This window comes from Leucopleurus acutus (genome assembly GCF_964270905.1).
Source record: "Leucopleurus acutus genome assembly, chromosome: 3".
In the NCBI taxonomy this organism is placed as follows: Eukaryota; Metazoa; Chordata; class Mammalia; order Artiodactyla; family Delphinidae; genus Leucopleurus; species Leucopleurus acutus.
Window position 1 is genome coordinate 133,802,365 of NC_139145.1, and position 20,219 is coordinate 133,822,583.

Genomic DNA, 20,219 nt, shown 5'->3' on the forward strand with positions numbered 1-20,219 from the left:
ATCTGTGGAATACCTGAATAGACAAAGAATCATCCCAAATTGAGGCAGTAGACTTTGGGAGCAACGATATATATATTATTTTCCTTTTTCTCTTTTTGTGAGTGTGTACGTGAATGCTTCTGTGGGTATTTTGTCTGTATAGCTTTGCTTTTATCATCTGTACTAGGGTTCTGTCTGCCCCCTTAGTTTTCTTTTCTTTTAGTTTAGTTTTAGCGCTTTTTATCATTGGTGGATTTCTTTTTTGGTTTGGTTTCTCTCTTCTTTCCTTCTTTTGTTTTTTGTTACTTTTTTTTTTTGCGGTACGCAGGCCTCTCACCGCTGCGGCCCCTCCCGCTGCAGAGCACAGGCTCTGGAGGCGCAGCCTCAGCGGCCAAGGCTCACGGGCCTAGCCGCTCCACAGTATGCAGGACCCTCCCAGACCGGGGCATGAACCTGCGTCCCCTGCATCGGCAAGTGGACTCCCAACCACTGCGCCACCAGGGAAGCCCTGTTTCTTGTTATTTTTTAATAATTATTTTTTATTTTAATAACTTTTTTTTTCTTACTTTCTTTCCTTTCTTCTCCCTTTTATTCTGAGCTGTGTAGATGATAGGATATTGGTACTCTGGCTGGCTGTCAGGCCAGTGCCTCTGAGGTGGGAGAGCCGAGTTCAGGAATTTGGTCCACCAGAGACCTCACAGCTCCACATCATATCAAAGGGCAAAAATCTCTCAGAGATCTCCACCTCAACGCCAAGAGCCAGCTCCACTCAAGGACCCAAACTACAGTGCTGGACACGATATGCCAAACAACTAGCAAGACAGGAACACAACCCCACCCACTAGCAGAAAGGATGCCTAAAATAATAAGGTCACAGACACCCCAAAACACACCAGCGGACATGGACCTGCCCACCAGAAAGACAAGATCCAGCCTCATCCAGCAGAAGACAGGCACTAGTCCCCTCCACCAGGAAGCCTACACAACCCACTGAAGTAACCTTAGCCACTGGGGGCAGACACCAAAAACAATGGGAACTACGAACCTGCTGCCTAGGAAAAGGAAAGCCCAAACAAAGTAAGTTAACCAAAATGAGAACACAGAGAAACACACAGCAGATGAAGTACCAAGGTAAAAACCCACCAGACCAAATAAATGAAAAAGAAACAGGCAATCTACCTGAAAAAGAATTCAGAGTAATGATAATAAAAATGATCCAAAATCTTGGAAATAGAATGGAGAAAATATAAGAAATGTTTAACAAGGAGCTAGAAGAACAAAAGAGCAAACAAACAATGATGAACAACACAATAAATGAAATTTAAAAATTCTCTACAAGGAATCAACAGCAGAATAACTGAGGCAGAAGAACAGATAAGTGACCTGGAAGATAAAATAGTGGAAATAACTACTGCAGAGCAGAATAAAGAAAAAAGAATGATAAGAATTGAGGACAGTCTCAGAGACCTGTGAGACAACATTAAACGCACCAACATTCGAATTACAGGCGGTCCCAGAAGAAGAAGAGAAAAACAAAGGGACTGAGAAAATATTTGAAGAGATTATAGTTGAAAACTTCCCAAATATGGGAAAGGAAATAGTTAATCAAGTCCAGGAAGCGCAGAGAGCCCCATACAGGATAAATCCAAGGAGAAACACTCGAAGACACATATTAATCAAAGTATCAAAAATTAAATCAAAAGTAAAAATATAAAAAGCAGCAAGGGAAAAACAACAAAAAACACACAAGGGAATCCCCATAAGGTTAACAGCTGATTTTTCAGCAGAAACTCGGCAAGCCAGAAGGGAGTGGCAGGACATATTTAAAGTGATGAAAGGGAAAAACCTAGAACCAAGATTATTCTACCCAGCAAGGATCTCATTCAGATTAGACGAAGAAATTAAAACCTTTACAGACAAGCAAAAGCTAAGAGAATTCAGCACAACCAAACCAGCTTTACAACAAATGCTAAAGGAACTTCTCTAGGCAGGAAACACAAGAGAAGGAAAAGACCTACAATAACAAACCCCAAACAATTAAGAAAATGGTAATAGGAACATACATATTGATAGCTACCTTAAATGTAAATGGATTAAATACTACAACCAAAAGACAGAGACTGGCTGAATGGATACAAAAACAAGACCCGTACATATGCTGTCTACAAGAGACCCACTTCAGACCTAGGGACACCAACAGACTGAAAGTGAGGGGAAGGAAAAAGGTAGTCTAAGCAAATGGAAATCAAAAGGAAGCTGAAGTAGCGATGCTTATATCAGACAAAATAGACTTTAAAATAAAGAGTGTTACAAGATACAAAGAAGGACACTACATAATGATCAAGGGATCATTCCAATAAGAAGATATAAAATTGTAAATATGCACCCAACACAGGAGCACCTCAATACCTAAGGCCTCAATACCTAAGGCAAATGCTAACAGCCATAAAAGGGGAAATCGACAGTAACACAATCACAGTAGGGGACTTTAACACCCCACTTTCACCACTGGGCAGATCATCCAAAATGAAAATAAATAAGGAAACACAAGCTTTAAATGATACATTAAACAAGATGGACATAATTGACATTTATAGGACATTCCATTCAAAAACAACAGAATACACTTTCTTCTCAAGTGCTTATGGAACATTCTCCAGGATAGATCATATATTGGGTCACAAATCAAGCGTCGGTATATTTAAGAAAATTGAATCATTTCAAGTATCTTTTCCGACCACAATGCTATGAGACTAGATATCAATTACAGGAAAATATCTGTAACAAATACAAACACATGGAGGCTAAACAATATAGTAGTTAATAACCAAGACATCACTGAAGAAATCAAATAGAAAATCAAAAAAACCTAGAAAAAAATGACAATTAAAACACAATGACCCAAAACCTATGGGAAGTGGCAAAAGCAGGTCTAAGAGGGAAGATTATAGCAATATAATCCTACCTGAAGAAACAAGAAACATCTCAAATAAACAACCTTACACCTAAAGCAATTAGAGAAAGAAGAACAAAAAAACCCCAAAGTTAGCAGAAGGAAAAAAATCATAAAGATCAGTTCAGAAGTACATGAAAAAAGAATGAAGGAAACAATAGCAAAGATCAATAAAACTAAAAGCTGGTTCTTTGAGAAGATAAACAAAATTGATAAACCATTAGCCAGACTCATCAAGAAAAAAAGGGAGGAAAAATCAAATCAATAAAATTAGAAATGAAAAAGGAGAAGTAACAACTGACAATGAAGAAATACAAAGGATCATGAGAAATTACTACGAGCAACTACATGCCAGTAAAATGGACAACCTGGAAAACACGGACAAATTCTTAGAAAAGCACAACCTTCTGAGACTGAACCCAGAAGAAACAGAAAATATAAACAGACCAATCACAAGCACTGAAATTGAAACTGTGATTAAAAATCTTCCAGTAAACAAAAGCCTACGACCAGATAGCTTCACAGGCAAATTCTATCAAACATTTAGAGAAGAGCTAATACCTATTCTCCACAAACTCTTCTAAAACATAGCAGAGGCATGAACACTCCACAACTTGTTCTACGAGGGCACCATCACCCTGATACCAAAACCAGACAAAGGTGTCACAAAGAAAGAAAACTACAGGCCAATATCACTGATGAACACAGATGCAAAAATCCTCAACAAAATACTAGCAAACAGAATCCAACAGCACATTAAAAGGATCATGCACCATGATCAAGTGGGATTTATCCCAGGAATGCAAGGATTTTTCAATATACGGAAATCAATCAATGTGATAAACCATACTGACAAACGGAAGAATAAAAACCATATGATCACCTCAATAGATGCAGAAAAAGCTTCTGACAAAATTCAACACCGATTTATGATAAAAACCCTCCAGAAAGTAGGCACAGAGGGAACTGATCTCAACATAATAAAGGCCATATATGACAAACCCACAGCCAATATCGTCCTAAATGGCGAAAAACTGAAGCCATTTCCACTAAGATCAGAAACAAGACAGGGGTGCCCACTCTCACCACTATAAAAGGAATCCAAAAAAATAAGAATCCAAGAAATAAAAGGAATACAAATCAGAAAAGAAGAAGTAAAGCTGTCACTGTTTGCAGATGACATGATGCTACACATAGAGAATCCTAAAGATGCCACCAGAAAACTACTAGAGCTAATCAATGAATTTGGTAAAGTAGCAGGATACAAAATTAATGCACAGAAATCTCTGGAATTCCTATACACTAGTGATGAAAAATCTGAAAGAGAAATTAAGGAAACATTCCCATTTACCACTGCAACAAAAAGAATAAAACACTTAGGAGTAAACCTACCTAAGGAAACAAAATACCTGTATACAGAAAACTATAAGGCACTGATGAAAGAAATTAAACATGATACAAACAGATGGAGAGATATACCATGTTCTTAGGTTGGAAGAATCAACATCGTGAAAATGACTCTACTACCCAAAGCAATCTACAGATTCAAAGCATTCCCTATCAAACTACCACTGGCATTTTTCCACAGAACTAGAACAAAAAATTTCACAATTTGTATGGAAACAGTGAAGACCCCGAATACCCAAATCAATCTTGAGAACGAAAAACGGAGCTGGAGGCATCAGGCTCCCTGACTTCAGGCTATACTACAAAGCTACGGTAATCAAGACAGTATGGTACTGACACAAAAAAAGAAATATACATCTATGGAACAGGACAGAAAGCCCAGAGATAAACCCACACACATATGGTCACCTTATTTTTGATAAAGGAGGCAAGAATATACAATGGAGAAAAGACAACCTCTTCAATAAGTGGTGCTGGGAAAACTGGACAACTTCATGTAAAAGAATGAAAGTAGAACACTCTCTAACACCATACATAACAATAAATTCAAAATGGATTAAAGACCTAAATGTAAGGCGAGACACTATAAAACTCTTAGAGGCAAACATAGGCAGAACACTCTATGACATAAATCACAGCAAGATCCTTTTTGACCCACCTCCCAGAGAAATGGAAATTAAAACAACAAAAAAACGGGACCTAATGAAACTTAAAATCTTTTGCACAGCAAAGGAAACCACCAACAAGACGAAAAGACAACCCTCAGAATGGGAGAAAATATTGGCAAACAAAGCAACTGACAAAGGATTAATCTCCAAAATTTACAAGCAGTTCATGCAGTTCAGTATCAAAAAAACAAACAACCCAATCCAAAAATGGGCAGAAGACCTAAACAGACATTTCTCCAAAGATATACACATTGCCAACAAACACCTGAAAGGATGCTCAATGTCACTAATCATTAGAGAAATGCAAATCAAAACTACAATGAGGTATCACCTCACGCCAGTCAGAATGGCCATCATCAAAAAATCTACAGACAATAAATGCTGGAGAGGGTGCGGAGAAAAGCGAACCCTCTTGCACGGTTGGTGGGAATGTAAATTGATATAGCCACTAAGGAGAACAGTATGGAGGTTCCTTACAAAAGTAAAAACAGAACTACCATACGACCCAGCAATCCCACTACTGGGCATATACCCTGAGAAAACCATAATTCAAAAAGAGCTGTACCACAATGTTCATTGCAGCACTATTTACGAAAGCAAGGACATGGAAGCAAGCTAAGAGTCCATCGACAGATGAATGGATAAAGAAGATGTGGCACATATATACAATGGAATATTACTCAACCATAAAAAGAAACTATATTGAGTTATTTGTAATGAAGTGGATGGACCTAGAGTCTGTCATACAGAGTGAAGTAACTCTGAAAGAGAAAACCAAATACCGTATGCTAACACATATATATGGAATCTACAAAAAACACAAAAATGCTTCTAAAGAACCTAGGGACAGGACAGGAATAAAGATGCAGATGCAAAGAATGGACCTGAGGACATGGGGAGGGGAAAGGGTAAGCTGGGACAAAGTGAGAGAGTGGCATGGACATATATACACTACGAAATATAAAACACATAGCTAGTGGGAAGCAGCCACATAGCACAGGGAGATCAGCCTGGTGCTTTGTGACCTAGAGAGGTAGGATAGGGAGGATGGGAGAGAGATGCAAGAGGGAAGAGATATAGGGATATATGTATAGCTGATTCACTTTGTTATAAAGCAGAAACTAACAAACCGTTGTAAATCAATTATACTCCAATAAAGATGTTTTTAAAAAAAGGTTTGTTAATAGAAATGCAAAAATATTCATCACCCAAGGAGGAAAAATTCACAATCTCCTGGCAGGCATTAAAAAATAATCAGGTAAGCAGAGAATGAGGCAAATAGAACCTATGAGTAAAAATAAATAAATAAAAAGCATCCAAAAATGAGACAGAAAATATAAAATAGTAAACAAGGATATTGAAAGTTACTATAGTATAACTATATTCTATATATTGAAGAAAATTGAAAAAAGATAAATCAGCATGTTTGGGGGGGGGACAAAGGGAAGATGGCGGAAGAGTAAGACACAGAGATCACCTTCCTCCCCACAAATACATCAGAAATACATCTACACGTGGAACAACTCCTACAGAACACCTACTGAATGCTGGCAAAAGACCTCAGACCTCCCAAAAGGTAAGAAACTCCCCACGTACCTGGGTAGGGCAAAAGTAAAAAGAAAAAACAGAGACAAAAGGATAGGGACGGGACCTGCACCAGTGGGAGGGAGCTGTAAAGGAGGAAAGGTTTCCACACACTATGAAGCCCCTTCGCGGGCGGAGACTACGGGTGGCAGAGGGGGAAAGCTTTGGAGCCGCGGAGGAGAGCACAGCAACAGGGGTGCGGAGGGCAAAGCGGAGACATTCCCTCACAGATGATCAGTGCTGACCAGCACTCACCAGCCCCAGAGGCTTATCTGCTCAACCGCCGGTGCGGGCAGGGCTGGGAGCTGAGGCTCGGGCTTCGGTCAGAGCGCAGGGAGAGGACTGGAGTTGGTGGCGTGAACACAGCCTGCAGGGAGTTAGTGCAGCACGGCTAGCCGGGACGGAATCCGGGGAAAAGTTTGGACCTGCTTAAGAGGCAAGAGACTTTTTCTTCCCTGTTTCCTGGTGCGCGAGGAGAGGGGATTAAGAGCGCTGCTTAAAGTAGCTCCAGAAACGGGTGCGAGCTGCGGCTAAAAGCGCGGACCCCAGTGACGGGCATGAGACACTAAGGCTGCTGCTGCCGCCACCAAGAAGCCTGTGTGCGAGCACAGGTCACTATCCATGCCCCCCTTCCGGGGCGCCTGTGCAGCCTCCCACTGCCAGGGTCCTGGGATGCAGGGACAACGTCCCCGGGAGAATGCACGGCGTGCCTCAGGCTGGTGCAACGTCATCTGCTGTCACAGGCCCGCCTCACACTCCGTGCCCCTCCCCCGACCCCTTCCGGGCCTGAGTGAACCAGAGTCCCTGAAGCAGCTGCTCCTTTAACCCCATCCTGTCTGAGCGAAAAACAGACAGGCAACCTACATGCAGAGGCAGGGCGAAATCCAAAGCTGAGCCCCTGGGAGCTGTGAGAACAAAGAAGAGAAAGGGAAATCTCTTCCAGCAGCCTCAGAAGCAGCGGATTAAAGCTCCACAATCAACTTGATGTACCCTGCATCTGTGGAATACATGGAGAGACAACATATCATCCCAAATTGAGGAGGTGGACTTTGAGAGCAAGATTTATGATTTTTTTCCTCTTTTTCTCTTTTTGTGTGTGTATGTGTATGCTTCTGTGTGACATTTTGTCTGTATAGCTTTGCTTCCACCATTTGTCTTAGGGTTCTATCTGTCCGTTTTTTTTGTTTGTTTGTTTTTTCTTAATAAATATATTTTATTTTAATAACTTTATTATATTTTATCTTACTTTATTTTACTTTTTCTTTCTTTTCCTTCATTCCTCGCTCCCTCCCTCCTTTCTTTCTTTCTCTCTCTCCTCCCTTCCTTCCTTCCCTTTCTCTCTCTCTCTCTTCTCTCTCTTTCTTTCTTTCTACTAATTCTTTCTTTCTACTTTTTCTCCCTTTTATTCTGAGCCGTGTGGATGAGAGGCTCTTGGTGCTGCAACCAGGAGTCAGTGCTGTGCCTCTGAGGTGGGAGAGCCAACATCAGGACAGTGGTCCACAAGAGACCTCCCAGCTCCACATAATATCAAACAGCAAAAATCTCCCAGAGATCTCCATATCAACACCAGCACCCAGCTTCACTCAACGACCAGCAAGCTACAGTGCTGGACACCCTATACCAAACAACTAACAAGACAGGATCACAACCCCACCCATTAGCAGAAAGGCTGCCTAATATAATAATAAGTCCACAGACACCCCAAAACACACCACCAGACGTGGACCTGCCCACCAGAAAGACAAGATCCAGCCTCATCCACCAGAACACAGACACTAGTCCCCTCCAACAGGAAGCCTACAGAACCTACTGAACCAACCTGAACCACTGGGGACAGACACCAAAAACAATAGGAACTACGAACCTGCATCCTGCAAAAAGGAGACCCCAAACACAGTAAGATAAGCAAAATGAGAAGACAGAAAAACACACAGCAGATGAAGGAGCAAGATAAAAACCCACCAGACCAAACAAATGAAGAGGAAATAGGCAGTTTACCTGAAAAAGAATTCACAATAATGATAGTAAAGATGATCCAAAATCTTGGAAACACAACAGACAAAATGCAAGAAACATTTAACAAGGACCTAAAAGAACTAAAGATGAAACAAACAACGATGAACAACACAATAAATGAAATTGAAAATACTCTAGAAGGGATCAATAGCAGAATAACTGAGGCAGAAGAACGGATAAGTGACCTGGAAGATAAAATAGTGGAAATAAGTACTGCAGAACAGAATAAAGAAAAAAGAATGAAAAGTACTAAGGACAGACTCAGAGACCTCTGGGACAACATTAAACGCACCAACATTCGAATAATAGGGGTTCCAGAAGAAGAAGATTGAAAATGAAAGGGACTGAGAAAATACTTGAAGAGGTTATAGTTGAAAACTTTCCAAGGAAATAGTTAATCAAGTCCAGGAAGCACAGAGACTCCAATACAGGATAAATCCAAGGAGAAACACTCTAAGACACATATTAATCAAACTGTCAAAAATTAAATACAAAGAAAACATATCAAAAGCAGCAAGGGAAAAACAACAAAAAACATACAAGGGAATCCCCGTAAGGTTAACAGCTGATCTTTCAGCAGAAACTCTGCAAGCCAGAAGGGACTGGCAGGACATATTTAAAGTGATGAAGGAGAAAAACCTGCGACCAAGATTAATCTACCCAGCAGGGATCTCATTCAGATTTGATGGAGAAATTAAACCTTTACAGACAAGCAAAAGCTGAGAGAGTTCAGCACCAACAAACCAGGTTTACAACAAATACTAAAGGAACTTCTCTAGGCAAGAAACAGAAGAGAAGGAAAAGACCTGCAATAATGAACCCAAAACAATTAAGAAACTGGGAATAGGAGCATACATATCGATAATTACCTTAAGTGTATATGGACTAAATGCTCACACCAAAAGACACAGAATGGCTGAATGGATACAAAAACGAGACCCATATATACGCTATCTACAAGAGACCCACTTCAGACCTAGAGACACATACAGACTGAAAGTAAGCGGATGGAAAAAGATATTCCATGCAAATGGAAACCAAAAGAAAGCTGGAGTAGCAATTCTCATATCAGACAAAATAGACTTTAAAATAAGGACTATTAAAAGACACAAAGAAGGACACTACATAATGATCAAGGGATCCATCCAAGAAAAAGATATAACACTTATAAATATTTATGCACCCATCATAGGAGCACCTCAATACATAAGGCAAATACTAACAGCCATAAAAGGGGAAATCGACAGTAACACATTCATAGTAGGAGACTTTAACACACCACTTTCACCAATGGACACATCATCCAAAATGAAAATAAATAAGGAAACACAAGCTTTAAATGATACAGTAAACAAGATGGACTTAATTGATATTCATAGGACACTCCATCCAAAAACAACAGAATACACATTTTTCTCAAGTGCTCATGGAACATCCTCCAGGATAGATTATATCTTGAGTCACATATCAAGCCTTGGTAAATTTAAGAAAATTGAAATTGTATCAACTATCTTTTCCGACCACAACACTATGAGACCAGATAGCAATTACAGGAAAAGATCTGTAAAAAATACAAACACATGAAGGCTAAACAATACACTACTTAATAACTAAGTGATCACTGAGGAAATCAAAAAATACCTAGAATCAAATGACAATGGAGACACGACGACCCAAAACCTATGGGATGCTGCAAAAGCAGTTCTAAAAGGGAAGTTTATAGCAATACAAGCCCACCTTAAGAAGCAGGAAACATCTCGAATAAACAACCCAACCTTGCACCTAAAGCAATTAGAGAAAGAAGAACAAAAAAACCCCGAAGTTAGCAGAAGGAAAGAAATCATAACAATCAGATCAGAAATAAATGAAAAAAAAATGAAGGAAACAATAGCAAAGATCAATAAAACTAAAAGCTGGTTCTTTGAGAAGATAAGCAAAATAGATAAAACATTAGCCAGACTCATCAGGAAAAAAGGGAGAAGACTCAAATCAATAGAATTAGAAATGAAAAAGGAGAAGTAACAACTGACACTGCAGAAATACAAAAGATCATGAGAGATTACTACAAGCAACTCTATGCCAATAAAATGGACGATCTCGAAGAATTGGACAAATTCTTAGAAATGTACAACCTGCCAAGACTGAATCAGGAAGAAATAGAAAATATGAACAGACCAATCACAAGCACTGAAATTGAAACTGTGATTAAAAATCTTCCAACAAACAAAAGCCTACGACCAGATGGCTTCACAGGCGAATTCTATCAAACATTTAGAGAAGAGCTAACACCTATCCTTCTCAAACTCTTCCAAAATATAGCAGAGGGAGGAACACTCCCAAATTCATTCTACGAGGCCACCATCACCTTGATACCAAAACCAGACAAGGATGTCACAATGAAAGAAAACTACAGGCCAATATCACTGATGAACACAGATGCAAAAATCCTCAACAAAATACTAGCAAACAGAATCCAACAGCACATTAAAAGGATCATACACCATGATCAAGTGGGATTTTTTCCAGGAATGCAAGGATTCTTCAATATATGCAAATCAATGAATGTGATAAACCATACTAAGAAATAGAAGGAGAAAAACCGTATCATCATCTCAACAGATGCAGAGAAAGCTTTTGACAAAATTCAACACCGATTTATGATAAAAACCCTGCAGAAAGTAGGCATAGAGGGAACTTTCCTCAACATAATAGAGGCCATATATGACAAACCCACAGCCTACATCATCCTCAATGGTGAAAAACTGAAACCATTTCCACTAAGATCAGGAACAAGACAAGGTTGCCCACTCTCACCACTCTTATTCAACACGGTTTTGGAAGTTTTAGCCACAGCAATCAAAGAGGAAAAGGAAATAAAAGGAATCCAAATCGGAAAAGAAGAAGTAAAGCTGTCACTGTTTGCAGGTCACATGACACTATACATAGAGAATCCTAAAGATGCTACCAGAAAACTACTAGAGCTAATCAATGAATTTGGTAAAGTAGCAGGATACAAAATTAATGCACAGAAATCTCTGGCATTCCTATACACTAATGATGAAAAATCTGAAAGTGAAATCAAGAAAACACTCCCATTTACCATTGCAACAAGAATCAAACATCTAGGAATAAACCTACCCAAGGAGACAAAAGACCTGTATGAAGAAAATTATAAGACACTGATGAAAGAAATTAAGGATGATACAAAGAGATGGAGAGGTATACCATGTTCTTGGATTGGAAGAATCAACATTGTGAAAATGATTCTACTACCCAAATCAAGCTACATATTCAATGCAATCCCTATCAAACTACCACTGGCATTTTTCACAGAACTAGAACAAAAAATTTCACAATTTGTTTGGAAACACAAAAGACCCCGAACAGCCAAAGCAATCTTGAGAACGAAAAACGGAGCTGGAGGAATCAGGCTCCCTGACTTCACACTATACTACAAAGCTACAGTAATCAAGACAGTATGGTACTGGCACAAAAACAGAAAGATAGATCAATGGAACAGGATAGAAAGCCCAGAGATAAACCCCTGCACATATGGTCACCTTATGTTTGATAAAGGAGGCAGGAATGTACAGTGGAGAAAGGACAGCCTCTTCAATAAGTGGTGCTGGGAAAACTGGACAGGTACGTGCAAAAGTATGAGATTACATCACTCCCTAACACTATATGCAAAAATAAGCTCAAAATGGATTAAAGACCTATTTAAGGCCAGAAACTGTCAAACTCTTAGAGGAAAACATAGGCAGAACACTCTATGACATAAATCACAGCAAGATCCTTTTTGACCCACCTCCTAGAGAAATGGAAATAAAAACAAAAATAAACAAATGGGATCTAATGAAACTGCAAAGCTTTTGCACAGAAAGGAAAACATAAACAAGATGAAAAGCCAATCGTCAGAATGGGAGAAAATATTTGCAAATGAAGTAACTGACAAAGGATTCATCTCCAAAATTTACAAGCAGCTCATGCAGCTCAATAACAAAAAAACAAACAAATAACCCAATCCAAAAATGGGCAGAAGACCTAAATACATTTCTCAAAAGAAAATATACAGACTGCCAACAAACACACGAAAGAATGCTCAACATCATTAATCATTAGAGAAATGCAAATCAAAACTTGAATGAGACACCATCTCACACCAGTCAGAATGGCCATCACCAAACACTCTAGAAACAATAAATGCTGGAGAGGGTGTGGAGAAAAGGGAACACTCTTGCACTGCTGGTGGGAATGTGAATTGGTACAGCCACTATGGAGAACAGTATGGAGGTTCCTTAAAAAACTACAAATAGAACTACCATATGACCCAGCAATCCCACTACTGGGCATATACCCTGAGAAAACTGTAATTCAAAAAGAGTCACGTACCAAAATGTTCATTGCAGCTGTATTTACAATAGCCCGGAGATGGAAATAACCTAAGTGCCCATCATTGGATGAATAGATAAAGAAGATGTGGCTCATATATACAATGGAATATTACTCAGCCATAAAAAAAACGAAATTGAGCTATTTGTAGTGAGGTGGATAGACCTAGAGTCTGTCATACAGAGTGAAGTAAATCAGAAAGAGAAAGACAAATACTGTATGCTAACACATACATATGGAATTTAAGAAAAAAAAAATGTCATGAAGAACCTAGGGGTAAGACAGGAATAAAGACACAGACCTACTAGAGAACGGACTTGAGGATATGGGGAGGGGGAAGGGTGAGCTGTGACAAAGCGAGAGAGAGGCACGGACATATATACACTACCAAACGTAAGGTAAATAGCTAGTGGGAAGCAGCCGCATAGCACAGGGAGATCAGTTCGGTGCTTTGTGACCACCTGGAGGGGTGGGATAGGGAGGGTGGGAGGGAGGGAGACGCAAGAGAGAAGACATATGGGAACATATGTATATGTATAACTGATTCACTTTGTTATAAAGCAGAAACTAACACACCATTGTAAAGCAATTATACACCAATAAAGATGTTAAAAAAAAATGTAAAAAAACAAACAAAAAAACCCAGCATGTTTGGAAGAAATATGGAAAATATTAAAAGACCCAAACCAAACTTTCAGCGATAAAAAAATCTAAATCTAAGATGAAATAAACTGGGTAGGATTAATAGCATATTTGACATTGCAGATAAAAAGATGAATAAACTTAAAGCCATTTAAGAGAAGCTGTCCAAAATGAAACACAGAGAATAAACACCAAAAAACAATAATAAATAAGAGTATCACTAGGCTCTAAGACAACTTAAAGTCTCCTGATATAAGTTTAACCAAAGTCCTCAGAGTACTAGGAGAAGAGGGACTATTTGACATAAAAAATGGCTGAAATTTTTCCAAATCTGATGAAAACTAATAAACCCATGATTTGAGAAGCCCAATAAATTCAAGCATAAGAAACATGAAAATAATTATGTAAAGTCACATCATAATTAAACTGCCAAAAGTCAGTGATGAAATTAAAAAACAACCAAACATCCCATCAGAGCCGTATGCAAAGCAGCAGGAAAATACTGACCTATAACGAAGGGAAAAGTCAATTAACTGAAACAGATCAGGGAGTAACACAAATGAAAGTAATAGTCACAAAAACATTTAAACAGTTTTTAAACTGTATTCTGTATGCTCAAAAAGCTGGAGGAAAGTTAAGTAGACACATGGAAAACAAACACACAAAAATGAACTTCTAGCAAAGAAAACTATAATATCTGAGATGAAAAAATGCACTGAATAGGATTAAGGACAGATTAGATAATAAGAAGCAAAGATTAATGAATCTGAAGATAGAGCATTAGAAAAGACCTGAAATGAAATGCACAAAAAATGAACATAGCATTAGTGAATCACGATACACATTCATGACTGAAGGGAAATTTACAGCACTAAATGTCTGTATTAGAAAAAGGTCTGAAATCAATGACCTCACCTTTCCTCCTTTAAAAAACTAGAAAAAGAATAGCAAATGAAGCCCAAAGTAGAAGAAATGAAATAAAGGTAAGAGTCTAAATTTACTTACAGAAATGAAATAGAAAAAATTTAAACTTTTAAAGAGTATGGTAAGAAAGTTATCTTAAAATTTCATTTTAAAACTAGAATGTGAGCAAGAGAAAAAAGGAACAGACAAACTACAAAACAGCCAGAAAACAATTAACAAAATGGCAGTAAGTACATACCTATCAATAATAAAATGTAAATAGACGAATTCTCCAATTAAAAGACAGAGTGGCTGAATGGATAAAAAAACAACTTGCAGCTATATGCTGCCTACAGGAGACTCACTTCAGATATAAGGACACACAGACTGAAAGTGAAGGGATGGAAAAAGATATGCCATGCAAGTGGAAACCAAAAGAAAGTTGTGGTAGCTACACTTATGTAAAATAAAATAGACTTTAAAACTAAGACTGTAAGGACCTCCTTGGTGGTCCAGTGGTTAAGAATCCGTCTGCCAGTGCAGCGGACACGGGTTTGAGCCCTGGTCTGGGAAGATCCCACATGCCGCGGAGCAACTAAGCCCATGCGCCACAACTACTGAGTCTGCGCTCTAGAGCTGATGAGCCACAACTACTGCAGCCCGGGCACCTAGAGACTGTGCTCTGCAACAAGAGAAGCCACCACAATGAGAAGCCCGTGCACCGCAAGTAAGAGCAGCCCCCACTTGCAGCAACTAGAGAAAGCCCACATGCAGCAACGAAGACCCAATGCAGCCAAAAATAAATAAATAAATTTATATAAATAAATAAATAAATAAAAATAAAACTAAGGCTGTAACAAGAGACAAAGGCATTACATAATGATAAAGGGGTGAGTCCAACAGGAGGATATAATATTTGTAAATATATTATAAATATTATATTAGGTGCACCCAACACAGGAGCACCTAAATGTATAAAGCAAATATTAACAGTCCTAAAATTCCATTTAAAAAGAAAGCTACTCACTCAGCGCATACAGTTTTTCCTGCTGATGTATGTGCAGATACTAGAACAGACTGATTATTATCAACACACTGAATGGCTTCTCTTTGAAAAGCATCAAGAATGAACGGGTATTCCTATAAAAAAAATTAGTATCTGTATGAAGACACCTAGACACATTATAGTACACTTAAAACCAAGAGACACTACCCCTAGAAGCATTCTGGGAGCATTTCTTTATGAGTCTACTTGGGAAATATGCCACCAACCAGAGAAAATTAGGAAGAATGAAAAAAAAAACTTTAACCAGACAGCATAGAAGTTATTTCTACTATCTGATCTTTCAATTATTATGTTTACATATGTTAATTACAACACAATAATCATTACCATTTGTCAAGAACATGCTTTATGGTGGGCACTGTGCAACACATTTTCCACCTACTAATCTTCACAGCACCTAACGTATATATAATTTCCTTTCACAGATGGGAACTCTGAGGCTCTGAAAAGGCAAGGCCTCAATCAAGTTCACTCAGCAAAGGCAGAATAATATATCTATTAGACTTGAAGAGTTCATGTTTACCCCACCATACTGCCTTTTTTACTTAAGAAAATGACTTGGAAAATTTATATTACTCTTTTACCATCTATCAGGGTTTCAAAATCCATTTAATATCAGCATAAGAGTTTAAGTTTCATTAGAAGTTTGTTCAACTCCCAAAACTATACACAAAACTGATTGTACACATGCATTTTTTTCTAGAGAAAGATCAGTACTTTTCATTAGATTCATTAAAAACGTTGAGAATTATTTTCATTTTTAAAAATCTTATCACATGATACGTGGTTTTCAGCATGGTTGTTTATTGATTTGGTTCTCACCATATTTGACTTCAGGTGGCGGCTTCTTAATTTGTACATATACATATGTGTGTGTGTGTGTGTGTGTGTATATATATACACACACACACACACAGAGGGAAGTATGAGGATCTCATTTAAAAGTTTATCTTGAAGATTTTTAGGAAAACAGACTCACAAAACTGTACAAACCGTACAGCCCAAAGTACAAACCTTTGCAGCTTTTCCAATGCGAGGTTTAAGTGGTAGATAATCTTCATCTGCAGGAAGTGCAACCTGATGTTAAAAAAAAAAATCAATTTACTATTCGAGAATTGATGGATTCAGCACTCCCTAATCAATGATGGTTTGAAAAATAAAGGTGGTGAACTAGTGTTTCTGACAGTCTTAGACACTGTAAAATTAAATAACCACCTTTGAGAAAAATGCAAAAGCTACAACATTCAAAAAACTTCTATTAGTGTTTATCTGATAGTAATCTAATTAAAAGCACTTAAGTCTATCTCCCAGAAGAAACTGTGTTTATTAAGGTCTAGGACCTATCTCAGCTATCTTTGTATTTTCTATGTCTAATGTACTTCCTGACATTAATGAATGCTCAAAAAAGCAGAATGGACATAAAAAGGGATGCCACTATATGAAAGAAAACTATGTGGAATAAAATGGTATTATTTCCTGGAACAGGAAACTAATTTTCCTCCAGTGAAGATTAAGATCTGGAGAGCAGTTCACAATATATGTAAATTCCCAATATGTAAGCCAATTAGTGTATAAATAATCAATCAACAAAGGCAAAGTACTGTACACACAGAAGTTAGAAATAATTTCTAAGAGCAAAATTTCAACAAACAAGTATGAGATAAGATTAGCTGTCTTAGAATATTGAGAGATTGTTGGTAAATCTGCAATTCAATTACAATCAAGATGATGTGTGTAGTGTTTCAAAAGGAATAACTAGAACCTGACTGTAATTAAGTGAAACGATAAATTATGAAACTCAATGAACAATACCCAGTATAATAACTGTGTTAGAAGCAATGTGGAACTCTAAATGGAATCTATAAAGGGATAGAATTTGGTAGTTTATCCAGCACACATTATGAAAGAATTACTTTATGAGTTGTTTTTATTAGTGAATGAACCCTTCCAGGGACAGGAATAGTTTTCATCAGTCTTCCCCTTAAGACTACATATTCCCCTTTATTATGACACCAAGAAACTTCTAAGTAGTTTCTGACTCCTAGGTAGTTTGACAATAAGAGGACTACTTATCCATTAATTTAAGGGAATGTCCCTCTTTTGTTATACCATACCATGACTATGATGAAAGTGATTCTATCCAGAGAGCACAACCTCTGGTGCACTGACAAAATCAAATTTCGGAATCCGAAAATCTGAAGACTAGACCCTAAATCATGGTGTGATCCTCATCAAGGTATGATGAACCTGCGGGGCCATACCTGGTTACTTGGTTCACCTCCCTCACATCTCTCCTGATACTTGCTATGACATGAACAAAAAACATTAACACAAAGCAATTAAGACTTTAACATTTCTGAGATTTAATAGCAGCAACAATAACAAATTGTGTTTTCACATGTATGAGAATCAGAGTTTTGTTTTTATTCTCTGAAAACAGTCTGGGTAACACTAACTTATAACAGACAGGTAGAAGAGAAGCCTACAGAGACTAAGGAGTCAGAAAAATCGAAAAACAACAGAATAATCAAGAGTCAAATAGACTTAGCAATTAGTTATTCGTGATTTTTGCCAGAGCAGTTTGAAAGACATGGAGAAAGAAGAAATCTAACTATAGTAGATTAAAAGATGACTGGAAGGTTAGGAAGTTTAGCAGGGATTTTCTTTTTATTTTTTTTAAATTTTTTTTAAATATTACACGAATTTGCGTGTAATCCTTGCGCAGAGGCCATGCTAATCTTCTCTGTATCGTTCCAATTTTAGTATATGTGCTGCCGAAGCGAGCACTTAGCAGGGATTTTCTAAGCAGAGCACTCAATAACAACTCTGAAAAGAAAGGGACCATAACTTTTTTTGTTTACCTCTTTATATTCAGTGAATAATAAAATATACCTGGCACCCAAAAGATATGTACTGAATGAATGACTACAATGGGGAAGAAGAAACACAACACAGTGGCTAAAAAGCAACACAGAACAAAAGAGAAGCTTTTGAATATTCATATGCTGATAAGAAAAGGAAAATAGAGAAAAGGAGACACCAGAAACAGTCAAGGGAAAATGGAATGATCCAAGTCTTTGTGGAGGCAGGATAGGATACAACCAAGAACACTGGCAGAGCAACTCTCCTCAGCCTAAACAATGCAGTGCCTTGTCCTTTGAGTGGATGTGACTCCAACTTGATATCTTCAAACCTCTAGATAAAGTAAAAGGTAAGGTTACCTGCTAAAAAAGTGAGAGGAGATAACAGAATGGAGGGCTTGAGGATAATCATGGAGGACAGAAAGAACTTCTGACCTCTTGAGAGCAAAATTTGTGTGTGTTTGAGGTTTTTCTCCCATCTTTTTAAGACCACAGCATCAAATAGGGTCTAATGTAAGTGTTTAATGAATGATCTAATGGATATTATACCTACCAAACTAAGTGATATTCTAAAGAACATAAGGAAATTTCAAGTAGAAAAACAGGTGTTTAAAAAAATAACGTTCCAGATCTACATCAAAAGCAATTTTTGTTAATTTGGAATTACTCTGCTTATTTGATAAAGTCTTTAATAAGATTCCTCAATTAACTGTAGCAATAACATATAAGGTTACATGGTAAAAGCAGAAGGGCTTAATAGAAAGAACTAGTGTTACAGTTTCCTTATGTCCCATATGTTTACAAATGCTCACTGATCAACGGTTACTACAAGCTATCAGTGACCACCATCTTGTGGCAGACAATGAAACTGCAATATATCAGTCATCAGAGCAAAACACAAAAAAGCACGGGACCTGCAAAATGTCACTGTTACTTGACTTTAGGAGCATGGGAATAAACATGTACTAAATTCCTACTCTGCAAAACAAAACAAAAAAACCCTACTCTGTGCTGGGTATCTCACCTAATTTTCTTACATAATCTTCACAACCATCCCATGATGTAAATCCCATTATTCTAAACTTACAAATTAGAAAACCAATGTCAAAGAGATTAAGAAATTTATCCAAGACTGTAGTTAGGAAAAGCACTGTGTCAGTGTCTAAGCTCAGGTTTGAACACAAACCCCCAGCTCCTTCCACTAGACTATGTACACTGACTGCACAGAAACTACATATTGTTTCCAAAGCCCTTAAGGCTAAACTGCTTGTCAATCATCAGATTAGATAGTCCAAAGCAAAATCCCACTTATAACACCAACTTACCATACACTGTTTGTGCTTACCTCATGTGTACACCCTTCAACAGTTTCAACTGATTGTACCTTGACCCTGGGCATCAAGTCTGACAAACTTAAAAAAAAAAATTGTTAAAATTACATTAAAATAAATTACTGAGAATTATATATGCTGGGAATTCAAAATGGTGAGTTAGCATCTTTTATTACAAATACAAAACAGACAGACTCCAAGTGGATTATTCAAAGAATTATGTCAGCTTCGTTCCAGTAACTATTTTGGATAAAAAGTACCTCTACAAAAGCATTATCACTGCTTCAAAACACAAAGCTGCTTATAAAAACCATTACGGGGCTTCCCTGGTGGCGCAGTGGTTGAGAGTCCACCTGCCGATGCAGGGGACACGGGTTCGTGTCCCGGTCCGGGAAGATCCCACATGCCGCGGAGAGG

General features: G+C 38.0%; 1 protein-coding gene across 1 annotated transcript in view; it reads right to left on the reverse strand.

The window, feature by feature from the left end:
• The window catches only part of MTREX (Mtr4 exosome RNA helicase), a 136,596-nt gene that overhangs the window by 108,433 nt on the left and 7,944 nt on the right, over positions 1 to 20,219 (reverse strand). The window contains exons 3-5 of the mRNA XM_082836795.1: positions 19,817 to 19,883; positions 16,625 to 16,687; positions 15,572 to 15,684 (exon numbers count right to left, since the gene is read on the reverse strand). Coding sequence (XP_082692921.1) covers positions 15,572 to 15,684; positions 16,625 to 16,687; positions 19,817 to 19,883 — 243 coding nt within the window. The remainder of the gene's footprint in view (positions 1 to 15,571; positions 15,685 to 16,624; positions 16,688 to 19,816; positions 19,884 to 20,219) is intronic.